The 13,031-nt window shown below is 39.9% G+C and overlaps 1 protein-coding gene across 1 annotated transcript in view; it reads right to left on the bottom strand.

Annotated features, from left to right (window-relative positions):
• Positions 1-12,800, bottom strand: part of jmjd1cb (jumonji domain containing 1Cb) — a 142,772-nt gene extending 129,972 nt beyond the window's left edge. Inside the window, exon 1 of the mRNA XM_088438870.1 lies at positions 12,415-12,800. Within this exon, the coding sequence (XP_088294996.1) occupies positions 12,415-12,570 (156 nt within the window). The 5' untranslated portion in view covers positions 12,571-12,800. The remainder of the gene's footprint in view (positions 1-12,414) is intronic.
• Positions 12,801-13,031: the final 231 nt, after the last annotated feature.

Genomic DNA, 13,031 nt, shown 5'->3' with positions numbered 1-13,031 from the left:
GACTGTGAACAAATCCCTAAATTTGATCATACCACTGGACTGGTACCGATATACAAATATATTCTTGTTCATTATTTTGGTCAAAAGGTATGAATGTTCTTCAGTACAAATTCACTATTCATGGTAGTCTGAAGTTATGCAGCAAGTTAATAAGTATAATTTGCACTCTTTAAAGATAGATGGCACTTTTATTTGAATCATTTGCATTTATGCATATATGATTTTATTTTTGGGTACTGAATAAAATGATAGTTCTTAAGTTGTGTTTGTGTAGTAACAGTATATATACTATATTGTCTTTGAGGTGAAAAGGCTCACGAGGTGTTTTGAAAGCTGCATCAGAGCTTTGCCTAATTTTAACCATAAAAAGTTGCGATTAGTCGACTTATTGAAAAAATAATCACTGATTGACTACTGAAATAATCGTTAGTGACAGTCCATAAGTTAACTCTAAATTATCTTGGGTTCATCCTATACTGCAAACAAGGAACCCAGTGAATATCATCATATAATAGCAGACCTCAAGTGCAATCCTGAAAATTCAGACTCATTTTTCATCTTAGCCCTGAACTTTTTTTCTTGAGATCAACCAATATGTTTTTTTTCAGGGCCGATACCGATACTGATTGTCAATGGTCAAGAAGGCCTATTACCAATATTACACCCGATATTTATTTCAAGGAATCAAGGACTATTTATTACAGTAAAAAGTCCATTATTATTATTATTATTATTATTATTATTATTGTTATTCATCTTAACTGTAGAACAGCAACATTATGCTCCTTGACAAGAAACTGTCAAGATGGCTTCAGGATACACTTCATCATATAATTTTCTGCTGCTGTAAGGGATCTCTCAATCAACACAGAAAAAGGCAGAGAAAAATAACTGTCAAAACGAGTAATATTTGGTTATACAGACATTAATGCAATGGACTGCTGTCTGTTTCTGCAGCGTCTGTGGCTTATGCACACAAACACACCCACACGTACAAACACGTCTCCCCACTCCAATACACACACATTCAAACACATGCATGTGTGTGTAATAGACATGCAGAAGAACATTGTCTCTCCTCAATGTGCTTAGTACTGTTCACTAACTTTATTTTACTCAACCTATGTTAAAATGAGGATGATATTAGGAATGTGTTAGCTAGCTGTGTGTTTGCCTGCATGCTGCTTCGGTCCCCACTGTTTGCTAGCGTAGATTAGCCTAGAAGGTTAGGGGGATTCAAGACAAGGCAAAGAAACTTTATTTCTATAGCGCCTTTGGTAAACTTTGCTTTTCATGGTTAAATGTTTGGTATATTCTCTTTAAGCTTCCAAATGTAACTTCCCCGTTGAGCACAGATGCAACTAAGCCACATAGAGTCTGGCTCCATGTGTGGGTCCACTATGAGAAACCCATATACAGTATGACTTTCACTACTGATTGGCCTTGGCTTCTGCAAGGCTAACCAATCATATGCTGCCATGGGTGGCACAGTAACTGGAGCCATGCTCCACACAGACATACACAGAGAAGGCTGCAAAACAGAGATATAATGACGGAGTTTATAACACTAATAATTCCTGGGAAGATAATAAAAAATAAGTATAATATGAATATGTGGATACAAAATAAGCATTTATATCCACCCCAACTTATGTTCAACATAAGTAATTTATTTAAAAAAAACAAATATTTTATTTATTTTTTTTTTAAATGGTTATGGGAAAGGGGGAGGGGGCACTTATCCAATTATTCGATGAAATAATCAATAGGATATTTGATTTTAAAAAGATTTGATCATGGGAGTCTTATATGGTCTTAATTGATTCTTCTCATATGGTCTTAATTGATTCTTTTAATATTAACCAATGTTACCTCTGAGTTACATTACTTACTTCCCAACACTGCTCATAAATGACGGGATAAGCACCCAGAAGCTCATTATTGGTCAACACATATGTTTAAAATTTGTTGGACATCATCAGGTCGTGCTGTTCATATATATTCAATAGCCACTTTCACACCAAAACAGCCCAGGAACTATGAGTTCTTGGTTGCGGGGTTCCGGGTCGGAGGTTCCTGGTCTTCGGCCCATTGTGTTCATACCGAGGGACAGCGGAGGGGGTAGATTATTGAAATTTGACTGATGATGTGGTCCTCTTGTCAATGAAAAGGTGAATGACAAGCAGGATGATGATCTAAAGAAGCTGCCACACACTGCATGAGAATGGAGCTTAAATAGTTTTTTCTTTATTTGCACCTATTAACTTGATACTAATAAATTCATATACAGTGATTCCTTCCTACTTCGTGGTTAATGGGGGTTGTCAACCCCCCGCGAAGTCTGAAACCCGCGAAGTAGGGTATCAGTTCCTAGATTTCTATGTACGCCCCAATATGGCCACAGTAACCGTAAACAATCCTTTTTTTTTTTGTATTTTTTGCATATTTTATTTCCTTTCTCCTATTATTTAACATTACGTTACCCTTATTAACATTATTGTATATTCATTAAATAACTAATATTACTTAGTTTGTTGAGAATTTATTCTCAGGACTGGTTATCTGCACCAAGACTCCAGTGAAAGAGTATCCAAGTCATCACGTTGAACTTCAAATTTATTTTGGCTCATGTATGGTGTATCATGTAGTATCTGTTGAATAATGAATCAACAACAATGTTAAAGTCAGTCAACTAACATATAAACACTTGCCGAACTTTAATCTATGAATTTACTGTGTTTTTAGCCGACATTAGCAGGTTAGCAACAACTAACAAAAACTACTAACTATAAAGTGCAACCTCTACACAAACGAACACAAAAACAGAATAAACACTCATCGCTTACTAAACATAGGCAGTAGCGTGCGTTATCGACATAAATGATAATAAACTATAAATATGAGCTTACGTTGTCATTCACGACATCATCGTAACGAGTCGAATGACGCACAGAAAACGTAAACAGGAAACAGAAATGCAACGCGACCCGACAAATTAAAAGCATGCATTTCAAAATAAGATAAAAATCACAAACTCTAACGCTTGAATACTTAACATAGTTATTAACTAATATTACTTAGTTAATTCATGCATACAGTACTGTATAATGTACTTTTTTGCTTTTTTCATTTTTATCAATTTTTGCACATTTTTTAAATTATTTGTTAATTTTGGAATATGTTTAATTTTTTCTGGAAAACCCGCGAAGTACTGACACCGCGATATCTGAGACCGCGAAGTAGGAGGGATCACTGTATATTATTTGAGCAGTGCAATCTGTAAACTTGAGAAGGGGAAGGAGGAAGCTTCTCAAATTCCCTTTGGGTAAAACCGTGATTCTTATTTCTGCTGTCTTCCTACTAAATACCACAAAACAATAGGTCCAATGCGTAGTCAAGTCTCGTTTATGTTTTTCCCCTTTCACGTCAGTCTCGCTCGGACACACCACTCCCTCTCTTTCTCTCTCTTTCTCTAAAAATACACGATGAAAAGGACCATCTGCACTAAAGCAATTGGCGGCGGTGGTTGTGTTCTTTTCGGGACCTTACATCGTGGAGAGGACACTCGGCGAGACGGGCAACGCTAGCGGGAGCAATTTCCAAGTGTTCCCCTTTGAGATGCAGAGCTTTCGGGGCAGTGCATGCCGCCGACTCGTCTACGGCTATCAGCTGTCAAAAGTCTGCTTCAATGTATTCTTGCTGCGTGCTTCGGTTTCCGTGATCCAATGCCAGTTTGCTTCAACAACGAGAAGTAGAAGGTAGGAGATGTTTTGGCTGGCAGGCTGGTGTTTCAGAATCTTTTGGTATGTTGTTTGCAACAAAAAGCTATACAAAAGAATACACTAAATGTAGCGGATTTCTGATCCGGGTCGCCGGGAAGTAAATCTCCTGAAGTCAGTGTTCTGTCAGTGTGTGTGTTTTTTTTTAAGCTCCGCCCATCACAAACGCGTTTCCTCATGTGAGCATTCCGGTCAGCGACTCGCCTTTTCTCATAGTTTAAGAAAATTGGAGTTGAACGTCTTCAGTCAATACGCAGTAGAGTCTGTTCCGGAGCACCGATCCATCTATTAATTTTCTCTTGTTCCACGATTTCAAATTATTAAACTGGCCACAGTGTAAACACAGCGTAATGGCGGCTGCTAATACTGAAACAACACTCCCCGAGTTCAACCACACACCACACAGCACGCCCACAAAACCTTTCCTACTTGGTGAAGGGAAAGGGGAACTAAAGCTACCCGGGTAACGCGGAAAAGTTCCTGCGGTGTGAAAGGGGCCTATGAGTTCCGAGCTGCCTTGCGTCATCAAAGCATGAGCAACGAACGAGCCCACTTTGGCTGGCTCAGTCCAGGGCCGTAGCTAGGCCCCTGGAGATACTCAGAACCCCCTCCTTCCTTGCTCTTAATGACAAAATGTGATTTATGTGATGTTGATCACTTTGGGAGCGACTCACTGTGTGCATGTCTGAATTTGATCACCTTGGTCCAAAGCTAGCTCAGGGAGTTTGTGTGAATGGTCAGACACATTGAAAATAAAGAGGGAACATGGGTCTTAACACTAAAGTTAAAGAGTAGAAATCTAAAAATATAATAGGAGTATTTATGATGGCATTATTTAAGTATTACAAGGTAAATATTTCCTTACTTTCTGACCGTTTTTAACGGTCAGAAAGTAAGGTTACTAGTGATCACGTTAGGTTATTGTTTCATGTTATTCTTGGATTCAATGACTGTACCTAAAACGCTCAATACTTCCACGTAATAATATATAGCCTGGTTCATGACCTTACTGCTGCGATTGCCTGCCAACCAGTTCAGGGTGTTCCCCACCTACTGCCCAAAGTCAGCTGGGATAGAAACCAGCAAGTCAGCAAACCTTGTGAGGATAAGCTTCTCTAGAAAAAGGATGGTAAGCTCCTCTAGAGGATGGATGGATGGATAACTTTACTGATTTGCAGAAATATTTGTGGTAGATATGGCCTATCTAACTGGAGATCCTTGATAAAGGCCTGACAGCTTTGCTTGACACACTTCTTCCTATCTAATCTTCATTCCCCCTACTCTGTATTTACTAAGCTAGTTAAGCCTCTTGCTAATGAGACAGTGCCCCATTGTGTGGACTTAAACCAGAACACTACTCATTCTAAACCACATCACACACAAGATCAAATTCTACAATGGAATTAAAAAACGTAAGATACAAGGACATTAATTTACTATTTATTACAATGCTTAATGAAAGAGCCATAGAGGTGATAGAATAAAATTGCACACTCGCACACAATTGAAAAAAATATTGAAAGGGCTAAAAATACAAATATTAGGCAGCATAAGTTCTTAATAGATGGCCAAAGTTTGAAGTTGTAGCCTCCACCATTACCTGGGAGCCACGCTTCAGCTCGCCAGTGGTGTTTAATGGTGACAGTAGTGAGTGAGCAATGTACATAAGAAGAGACAAAAACAATGGAGAGTACAAAATATTTTTTGGACCTGGTGCTTGGATGGCGTTGAGCTCGTAAACAGACATACATTATATTGAAGCCTGTTTGATTGCACACACAGTGGACACTCGGGTTACAGCGTCCCTGTATTATTTTTTTTTTTCATGTTGCGATGTGGAATACTGAGTTTTTTTGTCCCCTCTTTACGGTATTTTCCCCGCTTTGCGACAAAAACAACTGGCATGACTCTAGGGGGTTGGCTGCATTTGTGTTGTCTTGCCTCCATCTGCAGGCGTTTATATGTAATTGCACTTATTTTCTGTTCTGTTGCCTAACTGCGTCCATGCAATGCGTCACTACAATGCTAGTCTGCTAGTGGTCAGCGTCTCCTCACGGAGATGCTGGTCTGCTATGGGATGGCCTCACTCGTTTCAAGATGGCGTAGTGGTAAAGCTTTGTTCTATCATGGTGGTTACAAAACCATATTTATATTGTCAAGTCAAGTCAAGTTTATTGTCAATTTCTTCACATGTGCTTAACATACAAAGGAATCGAAATAGCGTTTCTCACTATCCTCTGCGTTTTACATGTACAATAACAAAGTGCAGGTGCGCAAGGTGCGGAGGGCAGGAGGCTGAAGAGACTGTGTGCAGGGTGGCATTGTATTGCTTAATTCAAACTTGAATGGGTTAGCAATGTGTCCCAAGATTGCTAGTGATGTTAAAGAAAGAAGTAAGAAGATGACTCATATGGAAACGCTGGAGATAAGATGGAGATAATCAAGAAATACGAAGCTAGCCTAGCCTAGAATACTCTTACTCGGGAATGTGGCCATAACAAGCGCCACTCAAAAGTAAATAAATCCTTTCTATATCCTTTTTTATTTATGATGTTTTCTGATTGTTTACATGTATATTATATACACGAAGCACTTACTATAGTATTTTGAGACCAATTTCTAATGTGTATGTACAATGTTGATGTTTTTACCTGGGGTTCTAAATGCATTAGCTATTTAACATAGATTTGGATTGCCCGCCATACGGTGAATTCGCCTTTCAAGCCCAACCGGGCAACGGATTAATCTCGTAATACGGGGGCCCACTGTGTGTGTGTGTGTGTGTGTGTGTGTGTGTGTGTGTGTGTGTATGCATTTTTTATATATATGTATATATAATGTTGTCACCTTCTGCCTGGGTTTTATTCTGTTGAGGGTTTAGTTGCGGAGATTTTGTTTGTTTAGCCATTCTGTTCCGCCATTCTGTTCCCCCCACCCGTCGACCTCTCCTCCTTGTTCGTTAGTTGATGTTGCCCACCTGTTACCTGCGTGCTCCTGCCCCTTGCATGTCACCCAACCAGCTTCCCCTTCCTCTTGTTCTCTCCCAGCGGTCTCGCATTGCTTGTAACCTGGGTCTTATGTATATAAGTAGTAGGTTTGTCACTGTTAGTTTGTCGAGTTATTGTAATGGTCGCCCCCACGCCCTCGCTCCCTCGTCCATAGTGTTCTCCAGTTCCCCGATCACTCTTCCCTGTAAGTTAAGTTTTGCTTATTTCTCGTTCCTTTGGTACTTTGCCCAGTTTGGGTCAATTTTTTGTTCCTGCATCTGTTTCATTAAAACCACATTTTTGAGCACATCCCCTCCTGGCTTCCTTGCTCATTGCACTCTTGGTCCATCCTCCTGCACGCCCGCACTCCACCACTCGCCATTCCAGATCGTGACATTATATAATAATAATAATAATAATAATAATATTATATATATATATATATATATATATATATATATATATATATATATATATATATATATATATATATATATATATATATGTATGTATATGTATATACCAAGCTGTCAATCAATGTGCTTTTACAAGCTCTGATTGGCTTGTTTTGTGGCACAAACATAACGCATGAGCAGAACTGAGCGAGCGCAGAGGACGACTCGAGCGAGCGAGAGCTCGATGTTGAGCAAACGCGATGTTGAGCGAGGGAGGGAGGAGTATCGCGAACGAGAGCGAGATGTTGAGCGCGAGAATGCTATTGCGAGCGAGCAAAAAGGAATTTTGAGCAAGAAACTTCTTTTCAAGAACTTTTTTTCTGCGCTCAAAATCAGTTTTCGCTCGCTCAGTTTTATTTTCAACGCTCAATTTTTTTTTCCGCGCGCGTAATTGTGGCACATATATAACGCCATAATGCTTAGCTTTATGAAAGGTGAGGAAAAAACTAGTTTGTATCCCTACCAAGAGCAAGAGGGTGATTAGCTATTGCTTCTCAACGAGCTTGTTTGTTAGTTTTAAGTAGTGTTACACTCACATGCTCTTTTCATACTACAAAATTTTATATCCTGTTTCAAACGCACCTGTTTTCTCCACTAGTACTGGACATGAGTGGTAAATCTTGTACTACATTTAAATGGGTGTCAAGCCACAGCACATCTTAGAGCCACTTTTCAAAAGAAAAAAAATGTTCAGCTTGTATCATGGAAACACAAATGCGTGAAGCGAGTCACGCAATGGTACGCAACAGTGACTTCTGTCTAGCATACGTACCTTCACACCGGTTACATGCACTCATGTTTATAGCAAACGTAAAACTAAAAGCATCTACTTGTACTTCGGAAAACCATTACCACATCAGTAACTGAATCACTTTTCAAAAAGATTAGTGAGGAGAAAACCAACGCCTCTCAAGTGATACTGTTTAGGTTTTGTGAGGTTGTTTTTTTTTTTTTTAATCACTAAACGTAAATGAATAAATGTCACTATTTAAAATACGCAAAAATATTTTTCAAAAATGATGCTATTACAGTGGGCCCCCGGTTTACGAGCTCCCTCTTTTACGAACTTTTCGATTTACGAGCGTGGACCGCGGCGTCTTTTGTCCCCCTCTTATGCACAAACCTTTCGTCTTACGAACAATCCGACATGCCGGTCAATGTGTTCGTACAATTATTTTCGCTTTACTGCATCAACAAAATCAATAGACGACGCTGGTCACGGCAACGTTGAACGCTATTGCTCTTACAATGTCACAGTCACTGTCTCAGTCACGGTGTCAGTCACGGAGTCAGTCACGGAGATGCCGATATGCTATTGGTCGATTAAGGTCACGGTCTCGGTCTCGCTCACTGAGATGCTATTGGCCGGCGTCACATCGATCACAGAAATGCCGATATGCTATTGGCCGAACACCTTTATCTAGCTTGATGGCACAGCTGGTCGGGATGGAAGGAAGGAGAGAAAATGAGTGAAAAACGGAAGGAAGGAATGTTGTGAGACTTTGCAAACTTTATCTGTTAGACATGGCTTCTAAAATTGCAAGTGGCGGTAAAGGAAGAAGTAAGAGGATGATGACAATAGAAACCAAGCAGGAGATAATAAAAAAATACGAAGGAGGCGCACGCATAGTTAACCTTGCTCGTGAGTATGGCCGTAACCGCTCGGCAATCTTCTAAGGGCAAGACTTTCCTTGCCAGGGGACGGACCTCGCTCAACAACAAAATGGAGAGGCTTCTTCTATTATGGATTAAAGAGAAGGAAATCGCCGGTGATATGTTCTCGTTTAAGAAAATAAATAAATAAATTCTGCGGGTTCGTCTCTGCTCCCCTCCGCCTCCACCCAGCTCTAGTCACGTTGCCCCAAAGGTAAATGTCATTTTTCCTTTGTATATTTATGTTATTTAATTTAACTGTACAGTAGATTATGTTACTCATTTTAATATGTGTAAAAAGTCGTGATGTTTTTCCCTAAGTTTTTTGCACGCGTTGCACTAATTAACATAGGTTTGGATTGCCCGTCATACGAGCAGTTCAAGTTACGAGCGTAGCCGCTGAACAGATTAAGTTCGTAACACGGGGGCCCACTGTATTTGATTAATCAAATGATTTATCAACAGTTAACGCTATTGTAGAAATATGTCTGACAACATTACATGAAACATCTACAACATTCAAGAATGACTTTCAAATGTGTGGATTACATCATTCATTAATTAGCATATCGCAAGATAATGCTAACATCGTCACGCAGGTTTCGGTAGCAGGAGGATTAACACCTCACCAACAAAGGAATTGAACACCCGAATTAGTGATAACACTCACCTCTATATGGACGCACACTTGGAAAACATACACAACTTCAACTTAAAAGACTAACAGTTGGCAGGTCGTAAATTAGCAAAGTGCACTCTCAGTATCTGCATAACTGACTGCTCAATGCGGCTGCCTCTCTCTCGTCTCGCTCAAGAACACGTACTAAACTGGCCAAACATTTTCAGCTGGAAACATCTAACTCATTAGTCTTTTGTGGAACAAGATCTCGAGTAAAAACGAGACAATGTAGCCAGCGAGATGAAATGAAACATGCGGACAAGGTTGTAAAATTTTTTCGCAAGTGGTCAAGTCTTGCTAAATAAAAGAGTAAATGGACGATGATTATGGCGTTATATTTGTTCCACAATCTTGAGCGCGAAAAAAACAAAACTGAGCGCAGTAAATAAAACACAGCAAGTGAAAACTGATTTTGAGCGCAGAAAAAAACTATTGAACGCGCAATGATAAGAGCTTGGATTTTGAGCACAGAAAAAAAAAGTTGCTTGCTGAAAATTATTTTTTTCTTGCTCGCGATAGCCTTCTCTCGCTCGCGATACTCCTTCCTCCCTTGCTCAACATTGCATTTGCTCAACATCGAACTCTCACTCGCTCGAATCGTCCTCTGTGCGCGCTCAGTTCTGCACACAGGCTACGAATGTGCCACAAAGATGTCAAATGATACGATACAGTAATAATAATAATATTAAATATTGTTTCCAAAAAAGTCAACCTTCCCCTGCCCAAGTCCGAATATATATATATATATATATATATATATATATATATATATATATAGTATATCCCATGAGCTGTATTGTCCTCTATCAACCCTTCTTGGTTGGCCACTGGAAAACTAGATCTTGGGACAGAAAAAGTTTGGGCACCTCTGATATAGAGTGTTTACCTGACATTATTTTAGGGGCGGGATTTTGAAGTTGGCCTTCACAGCAGTAGTTGGATCACAACTAACTTTACTTTTCCCCCCACAACTTAATTTCTATAGCGATCACATCTTTAACAAAATCAATGCACAAGTATAACAGTAAAATATTTAAAAACAGCAATGTCATGAGTTACTGTCAATGTTTTATGCCATAAGAATATATGGTATCCAAATTGAAACAACTATACATCAGCAAATATGGTCATGTTGTACAGTACATCCACAAAAACTTAAAGTTGGTTGTGCCAGTGCTACTAGTGCAAAAGTTTGTACAGAGCCCTTTTTTCTTTTTTCCTTTTTTAAATTGTTGACCAAATAGCCTGCATACAACTATCTTGTTCAGTATGGAAATGCACTTGTGGGTGCTCATTTGCATATCGCTAGTGAGTAAATCCCACCTGCTTGTTTGGAGTCCTGGTTGTCAAACTCATCAACTTCCCAAGATTACTTGCCCCCACTGCAGGAGGAAAGACTGCTATATTTATTGTTTCATGACCAATTTGTGGATGACATTTAAATGTAAATGCACAATCCATGGAGGAAAACGTTGCAATTGTAGCAAATATTATGTTGACATCAAAATATACGGAGGAAGTTGCAGCCCAATAAACAAGACCAAATCCTAATGACAAATAACAAAATCCCTAAGAGAAGTCTGTGACAACTACATTATATTGAATATTTGCCCACTACCAACGAGCAGCACAAATGAACACAGAAACTATGTAAAATCATCTTATCAAAATTATCTCATCAAATGTGTGGCCACTGCATAGCATATAGAGACAGAAGTAATCAGGAACAAAGGGGGGCATAAACAGTGAGAGATACGGTGCCAGCAAAGGGCTTGTCAGGACAAATATTTAAATGTAGTGTCGGAGCTGACTTTGATTTGTAAACACAATGACTGACACCTTATTTTAGGTGAAAGGAAAAAAATTAAGAGGTAAAGAAATGTCTAGTATTTGTCTAGTATATTTAATTTCACCAACAATTTCCAACACTGGCAGTCTTCAAGAATTAACAATTTGAACCACAAAACTTCTGGATGGTGGGACTTCAGAGTTTAGCTAATATTTTAGGATACAAGCTCCCATTGTTCGGCCTGCAGCAAGACAGATTTATGTTTTATGAGCATTCCTGTGTACCTAAGTAGAGTTCTGCGTCGGTAAAGAAAAAAACATGTGTAGACATAATGCTTGCGGTCGAAATTCACGCTCAAATACCGTGCATTTCATTCATAAATAACACGTTTCCCTCCGGAACAAAGCTTGAATATGGGATAAATTGAGAAAGCTAGCCTTACAACCTCGGTCATCTGATTTGCAGCATACAGCAGATTAAAACGTTCATCTGCTTGATGATAAAATTCCTTTACATACTTTGCAATTGCAGCTCCTCTCTAAACACAATAAGATGCACGTCTTACATTCTAAGTGTACATTCTTAAGAATCATTGAATGCCAAACAACAATTTCTATGCACACTTAACCTCGTGGTTAACAGTCGTTACACACGCCGTAACATAGGCATACAGTAGAAAAACGAAGAAAGGTGTTTTTAATGCTGTCTAGACTACAATTGGTTTATGTTGAATAAGTGCTGCTGTTTGTCTGCCTACACTACCGTCATTACAACCATTTACTTGGTTTCTCAAGTGGTCTGATAAGCAAACTTTCACCCAACAAGCTTTTACGTACCTGAAGATTTGTATCCATTTGGCCAAGACATGCTACAAGTATAAATTAAATAAAAATAACACGCGGGCACACGGGCGCGCGCACACGCACGCATACACGCGCAAAAAAACACACGTAAAAAATAATGTCCGCCTTTACTGCATACCCTGGCTGGCCAGCCACCAACCACAGACATTTCTACCAATCGCTGAACATGAGACAGACAAGCCGGAGGACGAAGTCGGCGATTTCCTTACCGTCAGGTCTAGATTGTCACGGTCTCGATGGTTCACGGCTCGTATGACACCGGACCTCCATGGCCACCGAGAGATGTCGCCGATTTCGGGCGGCTCGTCCCCGCTGACACAGAGGAACCTCTTCCCGACTAGCTCGGGCCGAGCCTCGAATGCCATGGCAATTCGCTGGCCGAAAACCCTTCCTCGGAAAAAAACTTCCCAACTACGACGCCCTTACAGATCGGCCTTTTACGACATTAAAAAGGTCTTGAGGACGCCCGCATTACAGAGAATTTTTTTAAGGAATTAAATTCGTTGCTAAATGGGTAAACAACCCGTGGGATTTAAACGTAGTAGTCTCCACCCGCTCGAACGTCAGTCCTTTTTCTCTTGGCTTGAAAAAAATACCGTGGTGGAACACTGAACCGCATCACAGCTACAATTCATGCGAGTGTGTCTCCGCTGGATCCAAAGCAGTCACAGACCGCAGCACGATAGTGTCCCTCCGCTCAAATCCGCGCTATTTTTTCACACACCTCGGGTAGTTTGACATCAGGGAGTGGGCTCTCCCAGTTGTATCGTTTTAATTAACGTTTAATTACCGTTTAGGGGGTTTGCACGGTTAACACAAATGCACC

The sequence above is a fragment of the Hippichthys cyanospilos genome, chromosome 17, assembly GCF_059441005.1.
Source record: "Hippichthys cyanospilos isolate Australia breed blue-spotted pipefish chromosome 17, RoL_Hcya_1.0, whole genome shotgun sequence".
Lineage (NCBI taxonomy): Eukaryota > Metazoa > Chordata > Actinopteri > Syngnathiformes > Syngnathidae > Hippichthys > Hippichthys cyanospilos.
Note: the sequence above shows the minus strand (reverse complement) of the source record. Positions and strands in the feature narration are given on the sequence as shown.